At 47.9% G+C, this 25,933-nt stretch overlaps 2 protein-coding genes across 2 annotated transcripts in view; one reads left to right on the top strand and one right to left on the bottom strand.

Moving 5' to 3' along the window:
* LOC135390142 (ADP-ribosylation factor-like protein 13B) overlaps positions 1–25,933 on the bottom strand; it is a 288,978-nt gene that overhangs the window by 99,010 nt on the left and 164,035 nt on the right. The window lies entirely within an intron of this gene.
* Positions 18,345–19,617, top strand: LOC135390139 (very long chain fatty acid elongase AAEL008004-like). Its single transcript, XM_064620131.1, has one exon. It carries the CDS (start codon positions 18,452–18,454, stop codon positions 19,319–19,321), a length of 870 nt encoding a protein of 289 aa, XP_064476201.1. The 5' UTR covers positions 18,345–18,451; the 3' UTR covers positions 19,322–19,617.

Raw genomic sequence — 25,933 nt, 5'->3', positions numbered from 1 at the left:
TTTTCTCCTCTCTCTTGAATCCCCGTGGAAGGCAAGTTGTCAGTGATGATGACGGTTGAGTTGGAGGTACTCGACATCAGACGATCTTCAATAGTTGGTAACAGGTTTATTTACATCAATAGATTTTACGTGGACAAAATTTACATCATATGGCAAAGTCACTCCGAGCCTCCGAGCAGGTCCGTTTGCTACGGAGTCCGCAGGCCAAGTCCCCCAGTTGGCTGCGCCAGTAAAGGTGGTTCTTTTCTCCTCTCTCTTGAATCCCCGTGGCTGGCCTGTTGTCGGTGATGATGACGGTTGAGTTGCAGGTACTCGACATCAGACGATCTTCAATAGTTGGCAACAGGTTTGTTTACAGCAATAGATTTTACGTGGACAAAATTTACATCATATGGCAAAGTCACTCCGAGCCTCCGAAAAGGTCCGTTTGCTACGGAGCCCGCAGGCCAAGTCCCCCTCATTTCCCTAACTTCTCCGCTCTCTGGGTTGTTTTTCGTCCCCCAGTTGTCCTCCTTTCGCGCTATTCAAACGAAACGCTCAGCAAAAATATAACAAGACAACACCCCTCGCACAACCGTTAGCTCGACTGACCCAACGTCTTCGAACTCAAAATTTATTACCTCTTGTCGTCGGCCACGGACATGTGCGAGGCGCGGCTCACAGAAACCCGATCCTGCGTGTCTTGGAACCAGAATCTGGTGACTGCCTCCAGACCGCGTGTGTGGGAGGAACGACGGTAAAACCTCGCGGTGGCCAGTCGCTTTCCGCGAAGTGCGGGAAGAAGTAAACACAAAAATAATGAGCCATTCGGTCGCAGAGGAAGTTTCCACTTTACACACACTATATACCTCTAACCGGAGAACACTCTACTAGAGTGACGACCACTTTTTCTCCTCTTCATCTCCCTTTCCGCTTCCCTTCTGGTCAAGCCGCAGCCTACCACGTTTTCTCCCCTACTTTCCTTGCGTACTCAACTAAGAGAAAAAAAAGGTTTCGAGCCTGTACTAAAATAAATTGAGCTGCAGACCCCTTCTGTGTGTCACCCAGATCAATGAGCCCAGTTTCTCTCCTCTCCTCTACTCTACGGAACCCGCAAGCGGAGTAGCACCACCCCAACAGACAAGATGCTAATGTGATGTCTAAGGGTCCGCACAGGCGTGCTGTTGCATCCAATCGCAAGCAGCGTGTCCCGAACTCTGCCATTAGCGGTTGTACCCAGATATGTACATGAAGAAACTAGAAGTACATGAAATTATCGCATCGTATTCGCACCCTCTGCGCGATAGCTTAGCTGTATGGGTCCCAGACGACAGATGCGTACGCTAATATAAAGTCTAACTATAGTGTTTTGTACGCGTTTAACTTCACAACTGCCACCGTTAGCATTTTTCTTGGAATAAGGCAAAGTTTCGTAAGAGCCTTGGAACATATACATAGGGTGTTTCACATAAAGTAATATATATGTACACACTCGTATATACACTAAGAAATCTACGTGTCTGAACATTATGCGGTCAACGCTACTTATCTCGCAAGAGATTTTGTCATTATATTCCGAGCCCCTTTTATTTAATTTAATTTGAGAGTAACTGAATGTTTCCAATCGATCTAGAAAATTTGCCAAGTCAACCTCACTTTTGTTTTTTGTTCTCTTTTTGTTTCTTTTTTTTTTTAGAAAAAGAAAGCGCACGCCCGAATTACCCCATCGCATTGTGAAATACATTCCCTGCTACGTTGGTAATAGCTGAAACAAAATGAGCGGGGCGCATTTTCTTATTCAACTTTTGCAACTCTGAGTTGCTCCAAACGCGGGAAAAATAGCCGGAGTAGGCCAGAATAGCGGAAATGAGGTCATAACTCTGCTGGGAAATATAGCCCGAGGTAACCCTGGCATAGCCTTCTATATACTGAGGCTATGGCCTGGTAAAACATCTCTACTCTGCACCAAAGCAGGGTAGGCTGGGACAATGACGACACAAACCTGCGCGTGCGGCTTTGTCGTCTGCTGAACACGACACTTGGCCCTCTTCTGCTTGCTCCTGACCAAGTTTTGAAACAACAAACCGAGTTTTGTGTTGCGTACTAGAAGATTACTACCTAGATATAAAATTGGATCAGAACTATAGAGCACTTGCAAAACATACACGGTGTGCCAGCGTTTGCATTGGGAGTGTTTTCTATTCAACAAGTGCTTCGACGCCAACTTGAACTCCTTGACCATAGACCATTCAGCTTGTCCAAAGTACTTGGCCCATATGGAGCTCCCCTGCGCATCAGTGCCGGGCTCTTCGCTCCCTTTTTGCTTCCATGCAAGCCACTGGACTCCTCGAAGAGCTCTAAACAGAACTCCGACCTGTCGTCGCTTCAATCTCACCATAATTCATCCTCTCATATTAACCACTGTGAAGTGGGGTAGGGTCCTGTGGGTCCTGTGGGAAACATCCCATGTCATCATCACTTCTTCGTTTATTGTTGTTGTTGTTGTCGAGAAAGTAAGCATTTTGCAATACTGCAGGCCATGATACAGAGCTCATGTTTCTTATTCATGAAGTATGATTATTGCTCCAAAAGATGATATTCTGTCTTTAAAAATCCGATATCACTAATTAACCTCTTAGCTTAAGGAGTCCTCAATGTCTGTCACAGTCGTTTTAGTGAACGAAAGCGACGTGGTTAGCAGGGCGGCCACGCGGCCACAGCATGTTGGTTAGTTTATTATCAAGTTAGTTCAAGTTGGATGTTTGTATTTTTGTACAGGTTAGTCCAAGTTAACTGTTGGTAATTTCCCGTGCATGACTGTGCATTTTTAAACACTTTTTTCTATCACTTTATTTTGCAACGAGGATTTCGATCACTTTATTTCGAGGTACTCCTCTGAAACCTGAAATAATCTGGTGTAGTTATTGAACCCCTGTATGCAATAAGGGGATAAATCGACTTATCCCCTTCTTAGTATTTTTATTGCATTGATATATACATACTCAGTATGTAGCTGCTAAACAAACAAACTAAAAACAAACCAACTTTGTTTCTTATTTCTGAAGAATGTACCGAACTTATTTACACAGTCACTATAAGAATTTCGAATTGTCCCGGAGTCTCCCTTTAGACGATAGTTGTCCCTGAATGCCCATTACAATTTTGCGCAAAGCAGCGCTCGAAACCTCAACGCCCGCCGTCTTGCAGCGCAGGGTAACTCCAACCGCTCGAGAAATAATGTTGAAGGCGGCTACCCTGGTGTCACGTGACGCTACGTCATACCCAACTTGCGAGTTCCTCGAGTTAAATAAAAACCACGCCCGTTATCAGCAGAAGCTTGGAAAAGGGAAAGTGACAGGGCAGGTTCATGGCTTCCTCGCATTGGTTCTTTCAGAGATCTGAGCGCGACCGACAATTTGCGTCCTCTAAACAACGGTTTTCGCTATTCTTTCAGCTATTATCATTGGAACTATTATATTATATTACTTTGCAATAGAATTGGGCAAATTCGGTATGCGCTTTCTGATTCTGTCAAAAAAAAAGAAAACGTCAAGTTGAATTTGCAAATTTCGGAGTTCAGTTAGGAAAATTCAATTTCTCGCAAATTGAGTTCGATAAAAGTGCTCAGAAGTCATAACAAAATATCATCCGAGGTAGAGAGCGTCGACCTCATGGTGTTCGGGCAAGTAGATTTATACAGCGACAGCTGCTATTGCCTCGTTTCCCAAGATCGCATCGTCGCCGACGTCCCGGCATGTAAACAAGAAAACGTGAACGAAGAAGTTCGATTCTCTTCGTTTACGTTAGGCTGTTATAGGAGGTGAGTGGAAATAGGGAAAGAACACCTTCTGTGCCGAGGGGAAGGAAGAAAGTGGCGCTCGAGTAAAAAAACACCCTTAGTGATTCTGCTTCAGAGGCCACGGAGATATCGTGGACTGCTGACACACAACAACAACAACAACGTTATTTTCGGCCTTGGAGAGTGGGGAGTTTCATCGCAACAGGCGATACTCTACCCCAGTGCTTGGTGGAATGGGGGGAATTAAATAACGAGCCCCTTTACAATAACGATCGAAGTCCGATGGTGTCCAGAAATGTCAGAAGAGCTTTGAGCGCAGAGCGTTGCTGGGCTGGATTGGGCCAGGGACCAAGCAATTTCGGTAGGGAGAAAGGGCGAGAGTCCAGCTGACGAAGAGACTCGGAGAGTGTGGTTCGGGAAGGTTCGTAGTGAGGGCAATAAAGAAGAATGTGCTCCAGATCCTCAAGAGCACCACAGTGGCAGCAGGTGGGAGAATCAATTTGTCTCAAGCGGTAACGCCACTGAGCTGTAAAGGAGCTGTAAAGCTGTAAAGCTTTGTGGCGCGCACGAGAACGCGAACGGAAGCACAGAGCTCGCGAAGACCCAGCTCGTCGTGCAGTCGAAGTCGCAAAGAAGAGAGTGTGACGACCGCATCCCAACGTGCGCACCGCCGAAGTTGAGGAAAAACAACATAGTTTTTTTTAAGAGTAGCAAGCCAAGTGTTGGCTGACCTCTCTCAACACTTAACAATCAACAACAACAACATAGAGGTGAAGACCCTGCAGTGCGTGCCGCCGAAATAGAGGTAAAGTGGAATCAGCGGCAATACCTTGCACTACGTGCTGCCCGAAGCGGAGGCAAAGACGCATCTGAGGCAAGCGAAAGACGAAGGAGTCACGAAGGACTTCACTAGACAATTCAGGGAGAACCCATTTGGGTACAGTTGCTCGGTCTACGATCGCTTGTGGTTCAAGAGTGATCTCACAGCGCTGCCGATGACTTGCCATGCACTGCTTCGACTAGGATTTCCAGCTGCCGACACCACATTCCGCTTGCATGCGTCGTGTGTCCAGTATCTGTCTGCAGACGGCAAGTGCCTGACTTGTCTACGTCCAACGGATACAGGTACCCAGTGAAAGCGCCCGACCTCCCGCCGTTGCGGGAGCGGGAGACTTCCCCTAGCATTCCATTCATGCAAATCAGGTTCTTGATACACACTTGATGTACCGGTCTACAAGAAGTGTTGACGTTGGAACCGGCCAGCAGAACAGGCGCAGTACCAAACTCGAGAAAGACATGAATTGATTTAGTGTTCCAGGACCGAGACCTCGTCAAGGATACTGATCACATCACCACCTCACTCCACAGATCACAAGAAGGTACTCGTCACCCAAAAGTAGTAGTGCATACATCACCACTGTTAACATTCACCCACAACAGTTGTCGCTGGAATTCACGATACACAACCGCCCTGTGATTCCGTGACTTTTTCATACGATTCTTTTTTCTTTTTTTCACGCAAAGTGAAACACCCTGTATTTTCCACTTGTTTAGTCTAAGGTTTCTTGCTGTTGCGAGACCTAAATACTGAAACTCAACCACTCGTCTGATTGGGCTGCCGTTCAGTGTGTACTATGTAGCTACAACATTCTGGTGATTTGCTGCGACTGATAGTCATGCAAACTGTTCTGTCGCAATTGAGCGTCATTTCCCAAGCCTCACACAATGAACCGATCTGAAACAGTCCATCATGTAGTCTTTCCTGGTCATTCGCCGAGTATACGCCGAAATATGTCTTGCAGTCATCTGCGAGAAATTTGATACCTAAATCCGGGTTAATGCTTCCGGTATTAACGAAGAAAGATGAAAGTCACTGAAAAGGATAGCCAGCTGTAGGACTCGAACCCACATCTTCCTGATTGCCCATCCAGGGCTCTACCACGGTCCCTTGATAGCTTTCTGGTCATACAGCTCCGTCAAAAAGTTGGCCTAGGGACAACGGGAGCCGCGTGGTGGCGCCGCGATCGGAACGCGGTAGAATCTCCCGCTCGGGCCAGTCATGGGAACGGCAGATGCAGTGTTGTTTTTGCGCTTTTCCAGACATCCTACGAGAAAATTATTTGTTGCAATGGTTTTCTGCTACGTTGCAGCAACTATAATCGAATAATCGTTTTCTGTTCGGCATTATTTTATGCGTAAAGCTGCTGCCGACCACTTCGAGTGGCACGGATGTATTGTCGCGTGTCTCCTATCTTCAAACCCTCAACCGGAGATTCTAGCGCAGTTTATGTGCATAGGGCACGGTGGTAAGGTGATCTGTACTTTACATAGCGGGCACAGTACATTTTACAGTTAATTGCGGGCAGTTGCTGCGCCCATGACAGCGTACTAATTGACGCGATCGGCCGATCGCAATCACACCAGTCCTTTCACGAGGTACCAGATGAGTTACTCTCAATTGTTGCCACGAAGCTGATGAAGACAAAAGTATAGCGTCTAAAAAGATTCCGACTGACGGACATGTCACGAAATTTAACCGCTGTGCCCCTGTCCCGTTCATCTCTTGTTTTAGTCATCTATCGTCTGGACCTAATTTCTTTTACGAGACTGAAAAGAACCGCCATGTATCCGACATGCTTCCGTGAATCAATCTCGAGCGGCCTTTTTATCCTGCCATGCTAAAACACTTTAATGATGCGTACATTATTTAGCGTGTAAAGGACTTACTACAGTTAATCGCAGACAGTTACATGACCGCTTAGAGGGCGCGTTCACATGTAGCAACTCGGCAGCTCCACCCACAAGCAATCTTACGGCAACCGGAGAGCATGGGTTGGAATCCAACTGGTGGAGTCTTTTCCTTATCAACCGTTTGTCAAATTAGTCTTTTTTTTGCGCGAATAGATCATTATTACCTTCTAGAATGGCAATTGACATATTTTCGTGACGTTCGTAAAAAAAACAAAAAAAACGAGTATTTCTGAGCTGCAGGTGCAGGAATTGAACCCGTGAATCCACGCCCTCGGGAGCAACGTGACAGTACTCCTCTCGCTGATTGGCCAGCGCGCGAGCAACTTTTTAAGTTTTCGTTCGAGGAGCGATTACGAGCAACTTGAGTTGCTGGAGGTTGCCAGTGTCGGACGACTGTCAATAACTCCAAAGTTGTTCAGAGTTGGTGGGAAAAGCTGCTCCGTGGGAACGCTGCCTTAGTATTTGACGCGATCGCTCGTCCGCGATTACACGATTATTACAAATGTTGACATCCCTGGGAGCCAAATCAGCTCAAAAGCCCCAGTTCCATGAGCAATTTTCTTTCAGATTCTGTCCATAAAAGCACTGAGTTCGTTGTTGGTGTCTACGGCAGACGCCTTCTTTTTACGGGGTTGTTTCCCGGGCATCGTTGTCTGACGGAACGGTTTCGCACTTTCGGCGTGCTCAGATACGACGGCAGCCGTCGAATATGCGCGGCACTGCATTGACTTTGCACGCAAGCTTTGACTTTCCACGCTTGTGCAGTACTTTATCGCCGTTGATGACGAGTTCGTCGTGCCATACGACATCGCAGTGGTCAAAGTGCTCCTCGCAGACACGTGTGTGTGGAGAGTCTAAACTGAACTGCCCACCTTCAATGCGATGGATGGCACTTTTCCACTTCTCACGCTTGTCAGAATTCGCAGGAAAAGCGAACATGTACACCCCCTTGCCACCCCCCGAATACCCAGAGCGACATTTGGTAACACAGCATGTCTCTGGCATGCTGCTAGCACACGGTTACAACGCGATAACAGCCGAAAGACGTGTACTGCAATGGGAGACGCAGGCGTCTCTCTCCCGCGTTCCGATGGCAGCGCCACCACGCGGGCGCTCCGGTCCCTGGGCAAAGCTTCCCCATAGAGTTACGGAGAAGCTGCGTGACCAGGAAGCTATCAAGGGACCGTGGCTCTACCAATTGAGCTAAGCTAACACGCCTTCTCAGCGACTTCTAGGGTGCGTCATCTGAAGGGAGAAGCCCGTCACTCTCTCTCTCACTCATCCTCCTTTCACTCTTACATTTTTGCTCACTCATACACACATTCGTACGACAGGGAACAACGCTGTTAATTCGTTTCTTCGTTACTTTCTTAGGCAATTTGAGGCTTTGTATGTATTTGTCCCTTCTATGTTGTTCCAGCCTCAGAACATCAGTTCTCTCAAGCTTCCGGTATGACATATCGCCGATGCAGACAAAAAAACAAAACAGAAACAGTAACAGCCCTAGAACCGAGCCCAAGGGCGTTAGAAGCAGAATCCCCTATATTCACAAACTGTTTTCTGTCATTTTAAATCGAACAACGTGTGAAAGTCGTATTTTTTAATTCGCCCAGAAAAAAATATATGTTAGAGGACAGTTCAAACGACGCAAATCGCGCCACGTGCGACGCTCGTGCGTGGAGTAGTTTCCGCGTAGGAAAGGGGGAAAGTCGGAGGCTGCTTGTGCGCGCTTTCTTCTGGACCAACTTTGACGGGATCTAGCACCGTTGACTTTATGTCTAGGAACTGGAGGATTTTTGTGATTATAGGCTGCACCATAGGCACCGTCTACAGCCACCCACAGAACTCTGAGAGCCACAGATGTTCTATTAAAAAATGCCAAACTTGGCGTAAACGTTCAAAAAGGCCAAACTTTGTTACCAATTCTCTTCATGACGGAACGTCTGAGAACATCGAGCGTAGTCCCATTCGATAGGACGTTGAAAGAGCTTTCGTGCTGTATAAAATTCATTTTTCTCAGCCCAGTTGTTTCTGTGTTATTAGCTTGAGAATCACACATGGTAGGCAAAAATTGCCATTGTTGCATCTCAATTTTCTCAAAAATGCTATCTTCGATTTCCTTGATTTTTTTTTCAAAAGGTGGCGTCATGTCTCTACTTTAGACGCCAAGTGAGACAATCTTTTATTTTTGCCGGAGAGACGCGCAGCGATTTTTTTTTTTTTTTTGTCAGGCAGGGTGCACGAGGCTGCGGCCTTGCGCGCCCCACCCACGAGAACGCGACTTTCAACCTCTTCTTTGCTACATGTGTCCCGTTGACGGAGAAATCAATGACCACACTGCGTGAGCTTGTTCTAGTGTCCCCGGAGCATCACTTTACGTTTACCCAATGGTCTCTCAGTTCCGTCAGGCTCATTCAAACCGTGGGAGAGTACATGAGTTGCCTGTGCGCTCTTGACGAGAAGCCCCAGTTCGACGAACATACCGACAAAGCAGTGAGAAGAAAGGAAGCGCTTCGTAGAGATCTTTATCCACTGGTAACATCTTAGCTTTTGTTTCAGGTTGCCGCCAGTCCCTCAGGCAGTGTGAAAGGCACATCCTTTTCATCGATAAAAGAACGAAAACCGAAAGTTTCGAAAAACGTAAAATGTGCCCATTGTGAGACCCCTGCAGGTGGTGGCTGCCAGCATTGGATTAGCATCATCCGATAGCTTTAGACATGACCTTTCACATGATATAAAGTGACTGTGTTCAAGCGCATTCTTTGTCCGCCTAGTATCGCAAAATCACGAGTGGTATGCGAAAATTTTGCATGTTCGATCTTAATTATTTCTAAAAAGCCGGAATATTTTTCACGATTTATTCCACAGGGGCAGAATTATGCCGGTACTTTGCGCTACTGGTAAAGTACCTTTTCTCTTTTTGATTGAGACGTAGGGCTACCTTTCCGCGGGGCGATTTTTCCACAAAAAGGCGCTCTTCGTATGTTTACGAGCGCGTTTTGCTTCGTAGTCTTTGCTTTGTAATTTAATGCCCAGATGTTGCGTTATGTACTTATTTTGCACTTATGGTACGTATGTTTATTTTTTCCTTTGGAGACGCAGGGCAATACTTTCGTGGGCGACTTGAACTTGCTATTACGCACTTTCATGGGAGTAGGACGCACGACGTGTGCGTATACGCACGTGCGCATATTCACTATTCTCCCGCACATGTGCTTGAGGCAATGCACATACGCACGCTATGAGGCTGCCATGCGAGTTAATATTAAGAAGGCAGAACTACGGCCACATGGGACAGAAAGTTACAACACCTGAGAATACATATTTGTGGTCGCGTGGTTGCAGTCGCCTCTTAACTTGGGCGCAATAAGTGATAGTCCCGAAGGTGTGTATGCTCTCTTTAATTAGTTTTATGCTCCGTAGCGTTATTTCGGAACCACGACGAGTGGTACAAAACCCGTAAAACCGCTGTGATGACAGTTGCTGCTCTCAAGTATAACACGTTCGCCCTCACCGAGATGTGTCAGTGTCACCGTGGGAATCAAAATTTCCGACAGAACAACGCACAACCACGGTCCTTCAATACTCTTTCAAAGAGTATTGAGTGACCGTGGCACAACTAAAATCCCTCGTTTCCGGTAACGGTAGGTGCCTTAAACCCTCGGTGTGGTCTTCAGTAGTCCTTCTGGCATCCATGCGCTTGAACCCATTCACTTTATATCATGTGAAAGGACATGTGTAAAGCTATCGGATGATGCTAATCCAATGGTGGCAGCCACCCATAGCTGGGCGGCCTCACTCATGAGGACCCTCATGAGGACGCCTCACCCTCACCTCACGACGATGAGGTGAGGGTGAGTAAAGCCAGACCACGCTGAAAGTTCCTCATGAGGGCAGTCGTGAGGCATTGTCCCTCATGAGGCCCACCGTGAGGGCCCTCATGAGGTCAGTCGTCGTGAGGCCACCAATACGTGAGGGTACAACGTATTCCGTGAGGAGCTTCACAGATGAGGCCGTGAGGCTCTTTGTGAGGAGCCTCACCGATGAGGCCGTGAGGCCTTTTGTGAGGAACCTGACCGATGAGGCCTTGAGGCCCTTTGTGAGGAACCTCACGGTTGAGGCCGTGAGGCCCTTTGTGAGGAACCTCACGGATGAGGCGGTGAGGCCTTTCGTGAGGAACCTCACGGATGAGGTCATGGGTCCATTCGTGAAGGACCTCACGGATGAAGGGGAAGCCACTGTATCCCCTCGCTTGGAGAAGGTGTGCGTCAGATGACATCACTCTGCGCGAAGGGCCAATGGAAATTCGAAGATCTTCGAGGATCGCCATGTTCCGTTCTTAGGTTTCATTCCTCCATATACAGGGTGGTCCACCAACCATGATAGAAATTCATAGTAAAAGACGTTGGCCCCGGACTGACATGCGGTCAAGGGATTTTTTTTCTGCCAATAACTTTTGCCACATATTGGTAACATTTTTATTTCTTTTAATTGATGGAAAGTTAATTTCTTGAATTGGACTCCGAAATTTTCGGAGGCAACCTGACGTTTTCTTTGCGGAAATGGGTTCCCCGTGGTCATTTTTCTCAGTATAGCACATAATCCCACTCGTAATGCAATGGCAATTGCCGAAATAAATTCGTCGAAAATTCGTGGAGATGAGCCCTTGGCTCCGCCTCATTTTTGACGGCTCTAAGTTTGAGCGCAAAGCTGCGAAGAAAGGAGGTTACATTGTCGCGCCACACGAGGGGGGAAAGGGTTACAAGCCTTACCCACGGAACAAACACCCGCGATGAGTGCGGGAATCAGAGCTATCTGATCAAAAATGATGTCACCCGACGTGTTGACAGGTAGGGAAGGAAATACATTTTTGGACCGTTTTGCACTCCGGTCTCAGTGAATGCAGTGAACAAGTAAACGGCAGCGATGGCAAGCACCGTGTATTCCAACCAAGAAAAAACAAGGATGATCATTGCTCTGGGGGCTGCAGGTATGGATTATGACAGAGCAGTCCTCAAATACATTGAAATGCTTCCAGGAACTAGGGTGGTGAGCTCTTGTACCATAAGGCGTGCATTTGTGAGACTGTCCACAACAGGAAGTTTCCATTCCGGTACCCAGAGCCGGCCCCACCCAATCTCTGCTAGTGAGTCGACACAAACAGACCAGGCCCTGAAAGAGGTAGGAGATGATCTCCACGTAAAGTTTTTTTAAATTCCGTGTTAGCACCGCGAAGCAACTGTGGCTATGAGCGGCGTATAGACGCGGACAGATGAAGAGAGGACAGCAGGAAGGAGTGGGGGACAGGGGGGTTAGTATGCGTCCTGGGCCGACTTCAAGGGGAACTGTGCCGACATTCGTTTGGAAAGTCTTCGGAAAACCCAGGGAAAACCTCAGACAGCACAGCCGGTGACAGGATTCGAACCCGTGTCACCTCCCAGTCTCGGCGTGGAAAGCGATCACTCTAACCACTATGCCACGGGAGGTGGTTCCACGTAAAGTCTGCGCACCCTGGCAAAGTGAGTACAGACATCAAAGTCAAGTGTGCTGAGGATACTACACAAGCACAAGCACACTCCACCCATACCACGTGAGCCTTCATCAACATTTCCAGCCTGGCGACAACCAGAAACGGCTGGATTTCTGTAACTGGATCCGATGTCGGACCCAGGAAAGCAGAAACTTTGTGAACAGGGTCATTTGGGCTGATGAGGCCCACTTCTGCCATAGCGCTCAAGTGAATCGACACAACGCGCATTATTGGAGCCGAACAAACCCACACTGGCTACGGGACTGCAAGCATCAGTACGAGTGGGGATTGAATGTATGGGCCTGGATTTATAACGGAGCCATTATTGGGCCAATCTGTTTCACGGGACCCCTAAATGCCAACCGCTACTGTAGCGAAATTTTTGATGCCGTGTTCAGCTTTATTGATGACCTGCCTCTTGCTGGACAGACCCGCGTGTGGTTTCAGCACGATGGGGCTCCACCTCACAACGCGCGGCGTGCAGTACAGCTGCTCCGTCACATGTTCCGGGAGAAGTGGGCTGGCCGATTTGGTCCAGTGTCATAGCCCGCCAGGTCTCCTGACTTAATGCCGATGGACTTTTACCTGTGGGGTCGCATCAAAGACGAAGTATACAAAAGCGAACCACGATCGCCGGCTGACCAGCAGGGGAAAATTACTGCTTTCTGCTCGTCGCTTTCCAGATCCGAAATAAAAACGACCGTGGAAGATACAACTCGGAAAGCCCACCTGTGCATTGCAGCAGATGGCGAACGCTTCGAACGCTTTTACGCTAATGATAACCTAATCAAAGTACACAGGAAGTGTGCTGAATGTGAAGAAATCTGTAGCATGTTGAAAGAAACGAATTGAAAAAAGAAGAGAGCTGACAGGCGTTCGGGCGCGTACAACTGTCTCTCTCTCTCACACACACACATACACAGGTTCATGACAATAGGGTGGTGCAGAAAAACTACGAGACCGCTATCAGCGGCCATAGTGAAAACAGCCGCGTAGGCACCCAAAGCAAACAAACACACTAAGCAAAACACGAATAAAGGAAAAAGAGCGTGACCCTGAAACTGACGTGGGCAAGGCTGATACCTGGCAGCGGAACTCTTCTGTGGGTTGGGCTTGTAACCCTTTTCCCCTCGTGTGGCGTGTCAATGTAACCTCCTTTCTTCGCAGCTTTGCGCTCAAACGCGCCGTCAAAAAAGGGGCGGTGCCAAGGGCTCTCATTTCCACGATTTTCGGCGAATTTATTTCGGCAATTGCCATTGCATTACGAGTGGGGTTATGCGCTATACTGAGTAAAATGACGACGGGGAACCCATTTCCGCAAAGAATACGTTAGATTGCCTTGGGAAATTTGGGAGTTCAATTCAAGAAATTAACTTTCCGTCAATTGAAATGAAATAAAAATATTACAAATATGTGACATAAGTTACTGGCAGAAAAAAATCCCTTCACCGCATGCCTCTCCAGGGCCTACGTTTTTTACTATGAATTTCTATCAGGGTTGGTGGACCACTCTGTATGAAGGCTACCATGAAGAATCTCACTTCGAAGGGGCATGCGACTTTTCATTAGTGACCTTACAGATAAGTCATGACTCTCTTAGGCGGTCACGTTATGTTGTTGCATAAGATAAAATCCCGAGAATAGGGAACACGATTTCGAAGTCGTGTTTTGAGCGCCACACTACCTCTTGTGGATTCGTTTTTCTGCCTGTTTACTGGAATAGCAGCCTCGTTTGGAGAGGCCCTGTACCGCGTTTTCGAAAGCGCGTGCAGCTGCTTTCCCCCGCTAATTTCGAATGATTGCAACTGGACACACGCGTGCTGTGTTGTGCCAAAGGTGCCGTGTGCGGTGTTTTTGTATTTTCTTTTTAAACAAATGTTACCGCTGCTGGGAATGTAACGAGGCTTTCTTTTTATTTTGATATCTCTTGTTCTTAACAGCATAAAGCTGAATATAAAGCAGCCTTTACCGGGCTCCCCAAAGTCTGTGCGACAGCAATAATGGAGGAAGTACTAAGGAAGGAACTAACAAAGCAGAACAAATAAATAACAATTAAAAAGATCTATGATGAAAAACCCGAGACTGGGGAAGAGACGAAAAACAGACGTTGAAATTGAGAGTTTGTGTGCGTCGTCTGTTTTTCGTCTTTTCCCCAGTCTCTGGTTTTTCATCATGGAGTTGTAAGAATTTTCAAAATCGTTCTTTGTCTCCTCAAAACGAATCCAGGAAAACTGGAATCCCCGTGACTGTAGCGCGCCTTTGAAATGTAAAAGAAGAGAAGAAAAAACAACAATAAAAAGGCACGACCTGATTGCAGGTGCGATTAAGTACCATCGTTGTGCCCAAACACTTCAGCTCTGAGCGTACCCTCCGATTCTGGCAGCAGCGTCATACGGTTCTGAGAATCGAGTACAGGATCTCTTCAAGCACTATTCCCCGCCACCACCGGATCATTTCCGTAACGGTACATCTGCACTGTAGTATTTCGGGCTCCACTTTACTGATGCCAAACACTAACGTTAAACCTCACTGTGACAGTAACAACTGTCAGCACATTTATCCAAGCACAGCACGAAACCCTGTAAACAGTTTAATGTCGCGCAGTATCATTAGTACCAACTACCGACACAGTAGATGAACGCCGACGTCTCATGTGAACATGACGGAAAGTTCTTTTGAGGCTCACGTACGTGTCTCCTAGTGACTTGAAGACACATGAGGCCATGTGGATCCTCATGAGGTGAAGGTACGTGAGGCCATGAGGGCCCTCGTGAGGTGAGGGCACGTGAGGGTGAGGACACGTGAGGCCATGTGGGTCCTCATTAGGCGAATGTACGTGAGGCGCCGTGAGGACATGAGGGCCCTCATGAGGTGAGGGCACGTGAGGATGAGGACTCCTGAGGCCATGAGAGCCCTCATGAGGTGAGGACAAGCGAGGATGAGGATGGTGAGGCCTTTCGGGACCCCGATGCCCTGAAGTAAGGTTCGTGAGGGAAAAATTTGAAATGGAATATGAGGGTGAGGGCGACTGAGGTTAAGTTACTGGTGAGGAAAATTTGGTGAGGGTGAGTGAGGCTGATAAAGTCCGTGCTTCGTGAGGTGAGGATGAGTGAGGCCGCAGGAAAATGCCCACCTATGCAGCCACCACGTGCAAATGGGCACATTTTACGTTGCTCGAAACTTCCGTTTTTCGTTCTTTTACAAATGAAAAGGATGTGACTTTCACACTTCCTGTGGGACTGGTGGCAACCTGAAACAAAAGCTAAGATGTTACCAGTGGATAAAGATCTCTACGAAGCGCTTCGTTTCTTCTCACTGCTTTGTCGGTATGTTCGTCGAACTGGGGTTTCTCGTCAAGGGCGCACAGGAAACTGATGTACTCTACCACGGTTTGAATGAGCCTGACGGAACTGAGAGGCCATTGGGTAAACGTAAAGTGATGCTCTGGGGACACTACAACAAGCTCACGCAGTGTGGTCATTGATTTCTCCGTCAGCGGGATGCATGTAGCAAAGAAGAGGTTGAAAGTCGCGTGCTCGTGGGTGGGGCGCACAAGGCCGCAGCCTCGTGCACCCTGCCTGACAAAAAAAATCGCTGCGCGTCTCTCAGGCAAAAATAAAAGATTGTCTCACTTGGCGTCTACACTCTAAATCGTTTTACACCTTAAAGGGTGTAAATCAAAATGTTCATGGCGCACACCTTTTAAGGTGTATTTTAACACCCTCATGGTAATTGGGGTGTAAAGGGTGTAACGCTGAATAAAACTGCTGGGTTCGTGGCAATATGCTGGTAACTGTGTATTCACAATTACCAGCATATTGCATATAATCATCACATTGAGGTCCATATATGTATGCACATCAAGGTGATTAAATGTATGTTAACATGCACAACCGACAAACAGACAATCATGTATGGCATGGCAGCTGTATATAGCATTTCGTGAAATTGTAGACCTTCTCATGAGCAGGCACCTCCCCCTATGTGCATGTTAATTACTTAGAACGTTGCATTTATTCGTTTCTTCAAGGATTTGCAGTGTGGTACCCACAAATATCTAACCCCTGTAAAATGCATTACGTTGTTCATTATCCGCGACTCATCAGGATGTTCCGTCCTCTCCTAGCTGTATGGTGTATGCGCTTCGAAGGGAAACACCAGCATTTTAAAGATGTTGCTAGAAAAACTCGACATTTGAAGAACATAACCCTTTCATTAGCAAGAAGACATCAATTTTATCAAATGTATGTGTGGTCGCAGCCCTTCATCAGAAATACCACATCTACTGATGGTTCCAAGGAGATTCTACTTCAACATGCCCCAGAAGCAATTCAGAGTTACATTCATGACCGTGATGTTCACGCAGAATCTATAGTCCATGTCAAAAGTGCAGTTGATAATGATAACACATTTGCTGTTGGCTGTGTTGTTTCCAAAGAATCTTCCGAGGAGGACTTATCAGTGTTCGTTGAGATAGCAGGCATATATGTTATTGACTCGGGTACCATTTTTCTCATACAAACATTAACTACAGTTGAGTATGATGAGCACTATCATGCATTTGTTCTGTCTTGCAATGAGGAGCAACGTGTTTTAAAAAATTTAAGCACTATCTCAACAGATCTTCTAAATCTGCATACCTTACCAGATGGTAGACGTGTTGTAAATCCACGCCATGCACTTTTGTAATGTAACTTCCCGTTCCCTGTTGTTGTATATATTTACTTTTGTTCATGTGAACGAAAATAAACATACTCCCTTTCTACACCCAGGCGACACACTTATCACCATATTTCACCTGAGGGTGTAGTACGCCATTGTTACACCCTCAGGAACTTCCAAAACAAAGTTGTAGGGTGTGAAAGGGGTGTGATCTTTGTGAATACACCTATTTTACACCTTTAAAAGTGTGAAACGATTTAGAGTGTAAAGTAGAGACATGACGCCACCTTTTCAAAAATAATCAAGGAAATCGAAGATGGCATTTTTGAGAAAACTGAGATGCAACATTGGCAATTTTCGCCTACTATGTGTGATTCTCAAGCTAATAACACAGAAATAACTGGGCTGAGAAAAATGAGCTCTATACAGCACGAAAGCTCTTTCAATGTCCTATCGAATGGCACTAAGCTCGATGTTCTCAGAGGTTCCGTCATGAAGCAAATTGGTAACAAAATTTGGCCTTTTTGAACGTTTACGCCAAGTTTGGCATTTTTTAACAGAAAATCTGTGGCTCTCAGAATTCTGTGGGTGATTGCCGACAGTGTCTATGGTGTAGCCTATAATCACAAAAAAAAAAAAAAAAAAACTCCAGTTCCTAGACATAAAATTAGCGGTGCTAGATCCCGTCAAAGTCGGTCCAGAAGAAAGCGTGCTCAAGCAGCCTCAGACTTTCCCCCTCTCCCACGCGGAAACTACTACACGCACGAGCATCGCACGTGGCGCGATTTGCGTCGTTTCAGCTGTTCTCTAACATATATTTTTTTCTGGGCGAATTAAAAAATACGAGTTTCACACGTTGTTCGATTTAAAATGAAACTACCCTTCTGTTAGGTAAATACGGCCTGGTTCATAAAATTAGGTCCGACGAAAGACTAGTTTATGCAAACCTTTGCGATAATTTAGAATGGCCTGCAATTTTTGGGTGGTAGCCAAGGTCGTGCTGAAGACTGGAAGCTGGTAGGTTGGAATCTTACCACCCTCTATGCTGTCTCAGGTTTTCCCTGAGTTTTCCGAGCACTTTACAGACGAATGTTGGTACAGTTCCCCCTGAAGTCGGCCCAGGAAGCACATTAACCAACCTGTCCTCTCTCCATCTGTCCATATCTCTGCACCGATCACAGCCACAGTTGCTTCGCGGCGCTAACACGAAAAAAACAAAAGCACATGTGCAGTGTGTGCACAGTCTTCACTCTCAGCATATCAAGAGATAGAGCGACATCAACCTGGATTCTCTTAGCCTTCAAAATGTTATATACTCTACTGATGTTCTGTTTTTTTCCGGAGCGCTCGTCGGGGGGGGGGGGGTATGTTAATTATTAAAAGAAGGAGGGAAAGGATAGCATGCGCTACGGCGGCTAGCTATTCCCAGCAATAAAAGCAAAACAGAAGAGAAAGAAGAACGCACACCTTACTCTTTCTGTGGATCGTCATATCTTACTGACCTTCATCTTGTCATAAAGTTTCAGGTTGAGCTCTCCGCAGAATGTTTTGCATCTGGCTAATAAACACATCGATCTTTCCGCGGCGTATTTCCGGAGGATCAGACCATGTGTGAAGGAAATACCCAGCCAAGGCCGAAAATATTTGTAGCCTCGTGTGCAACAGCTATATAGGAAAACGTAGCGTATTGTGCGGCACCGCGTATACCGTGACGCCAATAAGTAATATAGATGCACATGATGTTAAAATGTATTATCGACGCGGAACAAGAACCCCACTTTGCGATGCCTTTCGCCATGCTGCGGCAGCTTGTTCGTTTACCTCCTGATCAACCGCTGTTCTTGCGCGATCCACGGACGGTAAATTGGTGGATCGCTGGCAATTTGCCCTTTCTAATATTCCTCTTAGTCAGCTATGTTTACGTTGTCAAGTACTCTGGACCGCGGTTCATGAAGAACCGCAAGCCCATGGACTTCCTCAAGCCTGTCATCTTGGCCTACAACGGAACCATGGTGGCGACCAACGCCTTCTTCTGCTACAAATTCCTCAGCAGGTCGTACATCGGTGGCGGTTACAACTTGTTCTGTCAAGGAATTGATTTCAACACCAAAGATCATACGACGTTGCAGCTTCTGAATCTCGTGTGGTTCTACACCTGGGTGAGAGTTGCGGACTTTCTGGATACGATCTTCTTTGTGCTTCGCAAGAAAGACGCTCACGTGTCGCTGTTGCACGTCGCGCATCACTGCATAGTTGTCTTCGGGTGCTGGTACGGTTTGTCCTACGGGGCTGATGGACAGTCCTTGTTCGGCATATGTCTGAATAGTTTCGTTCACGTTCTCATGTACGCGTACTATTTCTTGTCGCTCCTGGGGCCCTCTGTGCGCAAGTATTTATGGTGGAAGAAACAGTTGACGGAACTCCAGATAGTGCAGTTCTTCGCTGTCTTGGCCCACGCCTCTGTTCCGCTGTTCAAGAACTGTGGGTACCCGGTTATGCACGTTGTTATAGCGTTTCCTCAAGGTGTTTTCTTCATAGTGATGTTCGCCAATTTCTACATTCAAGCCTACAGGATGAAGCAAGCAAAGCGCAATGAGTAGATGGAAAGTGGGCAGTGCAGAGGATTTAGTGCTTCGGTCTTCGGGCAGGAAGAGCGCTTTTAGTTCATGGGTGTGGGGCGGTTGCGGCCAAGAGTAGGGCAATAGCGCGACAACAGGTTTCGAAGAGGCAATGAATGGGAATCCTCAGACCATAATGGTCAGAGCTTTTTTTTAGAAGCTGTTTTTTGTGAACTTTATGTACGTTATAACTTTACACATCCATTGAAGATTAAGCTGCTTGGTGTTTGTCTCTTGTCCCACCGTACGTGTTCGCCCAAGCTCTGATTACATCTTCAATAAACTTCGTCCACCAGCTTGCCTGCTTCCATGCTGTTTCATCAGTCAGTGTCCTTTACACATCTTAATTTTCGACAAAATATCAACCCCTTGTGCGGCCTTACGTCATCGCGTAGCGGGTGGCAGCTCCTGCCAGCTCCGGCTCTTTCACGTCTGATGAGAACTCCCACGTCTGGGGCGTTAGTTGCGACAGAGTTGGGCTGGCTACCCCTGTACACCCACACAGATCCATGTCTCTCCCGGATGTTTTCCATAATTTGGTTCTCTACCACCAAGAACTTAAACGCGTCTGATCGTTGGAAACGCGTGTCGCACGCAATCGCCATTTTCACGAGCTACTAATCAACCCCTGTGGCTTACTGGGTAGGTAATCGCCGAGACTGGGAAGCGACTCGGGTTCGAAATTCCGGCACCGGCGGTGCTCTCTGAGTACTGAGTGCGTGACGCCGTAAGGGAAATATAGGCACAGTTCCCTGTGAAGTCGGCACAGGACACACGGTTCACCTGAGCAACATACCGCCACTCCGGTAGGCAGAGGGGGGGGGGGGGGGTCGAAGTAGCTTGCCGTTGTTGGCCGCACTTAAGTGGGCACCGTCACGACTATAGCAAAAAAAAAAAAAAAGAAAAAAGAGGGGGAGAGGGGAATGGACGATCTCAAAGTGATGCATAGGCAGGATGACCGATACTGATGGGACGGAGGCACACTGTAGATTAGAGGTGCGCTAGAGTGGTCTTTCCGCGAGGCCCGTTTCTTGAAGAAAGCGCACGAGGCCGAGAGTTTTTGAAAGTCGTTCTGCATAAGAACCTTCGGGGAAGAGGACGTCTGTCAGTATGCCAGGCCTGGCGTGGGGAAGGTGAGTTTCCCGCATAGTATGGTATGCACGGCATTCTTTCAGGATATGTGCGATAGTCTCCGGATGATTACAGTGACCGCAACTGGAGTCCTCCCTGGAGCCGATCTTGAATAGTTGAGAGTTCATGAACGCAGATCTCGTGCGTAACTGATGGAGCATTGTCTGCATAACACGGGGAAGATCTTTCGTAGTAAGAGAAGGTCGATGATTCTGCATGATGTCCGGTAGGCAGATGATTTGGTAATAACACGCAGGCAGCAAACCAACCAACGGACCACCACCGTAGTGGTATGTGTCGCACGGCGGTGAAAATAGTGAAATTGCACACGTGCACGCGAGAAATAACAACGCTGCAAACACCTGACTTCTAATTTTCCTATTATTATTCTGGGACGAGAAAAAAACATATGGAGCATTACCTTTTGAGGAACCCTCGCACTTCGATGATCAAAGCTCCTGCGGATATTATGTTATGCTTGCGCTCGAAACGAAAGGCTACGGACTAAAATTACTTGCCGCTATGCGTTGGTTTACACCCACAGCAGCCGCTTCCTAAAGTTGGTACTCTTCATACAGATCATTCGTATTGCGCGCGAGAGCCCTCGTATGTTTCTCGAAGCCGCGCATTATTTCTTGTTCTTGTTTATACGTGACGGTTCGATAATGGCGATAACCTTATTCCACCAGCAGTTACTTCTAACTTCACATACTAACCCAGGCAGCACAATGTACTGAAAGTCGAGTGCAATGGGGGGTGGACGGTAAGTGTCTGCTACTGCTACAATTAAAGCACTTGAAGATGCGGAAGGGAAACTGATAATAGCAAGATACACCGAAAATCATTCGCCTGCTGATCCCAAGATCGCGGGTTCAAACCCGGCCGAGGACTGTGGCAACTTGGTGGAAGGGTACACATTGCTCAGACACGCCGTCTTATGCTAGGGACGTTAACTGTGGTGTGCCGTGTTCCGAGAGTTCGGCGCACGTTGAAGAGCCGTCAGGCGGGCAAAATTAATTCACAGATCCGACCACTGTCTCGTCGCTCATGATCACAGTTGTCTCGTGACCTAAAGCCCCGAATTATTAACATCGCGAAATATTAAGTGCTCAGCAAACAAAGGAACTGTGTCTATGGGGAGGAGAGCTGTCTGGCATTCTACAGCAACCAAACTACGGGCAGCAAAAATGATCGTGAATAGAACGCTTGAACAATACGTTATCAGTGATAAGCGCGGCTTCACGAGGAAAGTCATTCCAGAGTCTAGTTCTTCGAGGAATGAAGGATTGGAAGAAGTAATTTGTTGCGCAACGTAGTGGCTTAACTTTGAAAGCATGATCATACGCTGGGATAAATAATATGGAGGATCGGTCATTAATGTGTGGGAAGTTATCCCAGGTAGAGGTAAAGAGAGACGGGAGCCGTCGAACTCTTGTTGTACAGCCGCGCCAACAGCATTATCCGTGGCGTCAGCAACGAGGGACATGGGAGCCTCGTGACGGGGGTGACTAAGCATTGTAGCCAAAGCCAAGGCGTCTTTGACGGAGTCGAAGGCGGCTCGCCTGTCGTCGATCCAGGGTAAAGGTTCCGCGGGCCAGGGAGCTGGTTTGGTCTTGAGCAATTCTTTGAGGGGTCGAATAAGTATACCGCGCATGACGGAACGAAACGTCTATAAAAGTTGACGAGCCCAAGTAAACGACGCAGCTGGCGGACTGAGGTTGGCAGAGGAAACTCTTTGATCGCCCGAACTTTTTTGGAAGAGGGAACAAGATTCCGTCGGCTGAGATCTGATGCCCGAGGAACTCCAGGGAAAGCTTGCTGAATTTGCACTTCTGAGCGTTCATCGCGATGTTGTGCTGTTGCAATGGTGCGGAAACATGGCGGAGGTGCTGCGCGTGCTGCTCTCGACGAATCTTTGGAACCTCTACGCAGCATTCTTCAAGCCGGAGGGCATCCTTAGAAATTCAAACAGTCCGAAAGACGCCGTGATGGCAATCTTGGGAACGTCTTTGGCAGCCATCTGAATCTGATGGTACGCTTCCACCACGTCTATCTTACTGAATAGACGAGCACCGGCCAAATTCATGGTGAAGTCCTGAATATTGGGTAATGGACATCGATCTGGCTTGGTGACCACATTGAGTGCCCTGTAGTCCTCACAAAGTCTCCAATCACCCGTTTTCTTAGGGACCATGTGTAAAGGCGAGGCCCAGTCACTTTGAGACGGTCTCGCAATACCAATGCAAGCATGTGTTGGTTGGAAGCCAGCTTGAGCGACCTTAAATTTTTTGGGCGCAAGCCGACGGGGTCGAAAGTGTATACGAGAGGCCTAGTTGTTTGAATGTGAAGAACCACATCGTGGCGTACTGGAAGGGTCCAATCCGGAGGTTCCATTCGCAATTCGTCAATTCGATGAGGACAGCAAAAAAAGGCGACTGGTGCGTGGAGATGGTGACGGCTGGTGGAGGCTGCCGAACAATGGAGGGGTGCCCAGGAGTACGCAAGTTCGTCTTCGAGTCCACGATGGCTTTGCAACCGAGATCGAGGATCAAACTGAAGTGTTGCAGAAAATCCGCGCCCAGTATGTTGTGTTCAATTGCAGGAGTTTTGAACACCCACGGAAACGAGTCAAAGTTCAAGAGAAAAATTTACAGAACGTTCACCGTAAACAGAAGTGCCGGTGCCGTATGCACCTGCGATGTTGTAGATGGGGTGTCGTTCCGTTCGAATAGCAGGGATTAAACTGACTCCTGCTCTTGTGTCGACCAAGAAACGACGTCGGGATGTCCTACTGGAGACGTAGAGAAGGCGACTGGCGCTGCTGAGGGTTGATGGGGATGCGCACGCCGCCGTTAGCGACCCCTGGGACTGTTTCCCGGCCAGGCGCAAGGTGATCGACATCTTCGACCTCTTGCGACGAACTGCCAGTGCCTTCATACCAGCCTTCACACGCTTGTTCTCTTCAGGCACCGGCGTCGGCGACGCGTGAGGCTGCGGCCATCAGCGTTGGGCTGCACACGTGTCAAAACGGACGCCAGAAGGGATGTTATGTTCCTCACGTCGTCCTGCAGCTCCTCAAGGGCAGTACGACGGCCCGCTTGGTGATTTTCGGCTGACGCAGAGGGAACTGGACATGGGGCACGACCGGCAGACGGTGTGTGAGCTTCGGAGTGCTGGACGGTCGAAATAGTCGGAACTGCCACCTCCATGGCCTTATCGGCATGCCCAGCAAGTTGTGCGATGGGAAGGATGGTGGCTGTGGCGAGTACCATCTTCGCAGGTGGTGGGAGTCTCTGCAAGAGGAGCTCCTTGAGCATCTAATGGCTCATCGAAGCTAGCGGCACGCTCGCCGAGAAGATGCTGCATGTGACGCAAGAATTGCGATGGCTGCTGATCCCCAAGGTCCTCTGCGACAACAGTTGCTGAAGACGCTTGCGTTTTGAGGCGGTAGTTCGTTCGATGAGTGCCGCCTTCAGCGTATCGTACGACGTAGAAGGGGTTGTCCCATAGAGGATGTCAGCGACTTCTAAACAACGAGATTTGGCCGAGGCAGACCACACTTAGGGACGACACAAACATGTAGGCCTCAAAGCCCAGAAATCAACGACTTCTTAGGGACGCGACAAGCGACTTCTGTAGGGATGTTTGGGGGAAGCACGGAGACGACATGAGAGTACCTCGTAGCTTGGGAAGTAATACCCGCCATATGTAATTTGGATTTCACTTGTGAAAACCAAACGTTGGGGTAGGCGTTCGAGAAGGACGAAAGCCGTGCTGCTATGTGCCCAGCGCTGGGGCGAAAGGCAGGGTCGTTGCGGTCTCCCGTACCGTTGCTGGTCCTTGTCGGTGGCCCAGCAGGTTCCATTGTTCGGATCGCCAGTGTGGGAAGTTATTCGAGCTAGAGGTAAAGAGAGACGGGTCCGACCAGCAAGCCAGATAACGAAGGATTTATTCGGCACGTTCGCGCGCTGAGGCGCGCTGCGTGGGCGGCACCACCTGAGCGGCTTCGATGTTTATTTAAACTTTTATTTGAAAACATTTGTTTAAAAATTTATTTTTGTATATCTGATGGAAGAGATTCAAGGCTGAGAGCTCGCGCCGTTGTATCAACACAGGCAAATCCAGTTCACGTTTTAGTTCTGTCGGGGCTAGGCCCTCTCTACTAGTCGCTTGTACTAGGATGGTAACAGTGGCGACCACAAAATTTAGAAAAGGCGCCAGCAGAGCCCTTTAAAACAGAAATCCCAAGCATGGAGGGCCGTTGAAAAAAATTGGAGGTGGGTATTATTGTAGTTACATCATTACAGCTTAATACATCATTACCGACTTATGTCTAAAGTTGAAATTGCAAGGGCACCACCTGTAGGGGGTGCACACGTGAAAAAATTAGGGAGTGTCACTGAACATTTGGAGCGTGTAGAGGGGGTCTGGATAAATCACTGCTTGGGAGTCCCTCGGGCGGCAGAGACCCATATGATCACTGCTGAGGCTAAGGAAGCCCCGCCTGAAGTTCTTCGCTACGGGGAGACGTGTCGGCAGTACCTCCGCCTTCTAGCTTACCATCGGCGGCACCCACTAGTTATGAAGCTCCAGAGACGGGAGCACAGCAGCGTACACCCATGTGTCTTTCAACTGAAGACCAGCATACCTAACTTTGTGGTCACATCTACTGCTCCCAGCACTCCTCCTTGGATATTTCCGACACCCGGCATCTCCCTGTCGGCGCCTGAGTTAACAGGGAAGAAAGGCAACGTTGCTGCATGCGTGACGAAGCAGCTCACTCTAGATATGATGAGCTCACGTTATTAGATTTCCACAGTAGTATTTGACGGACGGCTCAACCACGAAAGAAAGTTCATCGTCTGCCTTTGTCATTCTCTCCGAGCCAATTTCAGATGGCCATCACCTCTCGCATGAAGCATCATCAACGTACGATGAGCTTTATGCTATTAGTTTTGCCCCGCGTAAAATTTCTGACAGCCCCATTCGCTCCTGGGTCGTTTTTACGGATTCCAGATCTTCGCTGCACCCAAGCAGCACAGCGCGTCGGGAAAACTTCGGTCCGACGGCGGTATGAGATACGATAGTACCGCGGCCCAACATCAGACCGGTACCGGTTTTGCAACACCGGGAACACATCGGAGCAAAATTGGGTCTTGGTACAGGAGCCCGGTGCGAACCCGACTGGTCCCCGGTACTGAGTAGTAGCCTATACCCTCACCTTCCTCCTTGCCCGCTTTTATTTTTCATTTTTCGCTTTTATGACTAGATTTTTTCAAACGGAGTACACTTTCCGAACCGAGCGATAAAATGAAAACTGACTATTTCTTCAGTATTTGCTGGATTGAAAATCGCCGCAATTTTAGTACCGACAGTTTTTAACGTACCACAGAAAAGAAAGCTTTCCTCCTACAGCTGTTCGGAAGGCGTTCTGCATCCAAAAAGAACATGACGCTCACTTGA

Source organism: Ornithodoros turicata, chromosome 3 (genome assembly GCF_037126465.1).
Source record: "Ornithodoros turicata isolate Travis chromosome 3, ASM3712646v1, whole genome shotgun sequence".
Classification (NCBI taxonomy): Eukaryota; Metazoa; Arthropoda; class Arachnida; order Ixodida; family Argasidae; genus Ornithodoros; species Ornithodoros turicata.
The sequence above is the reverse complement of the archived record's forward strand: the minus strand, read 5'-3'. Positions and strand labels throughout refer to the sequence as shown.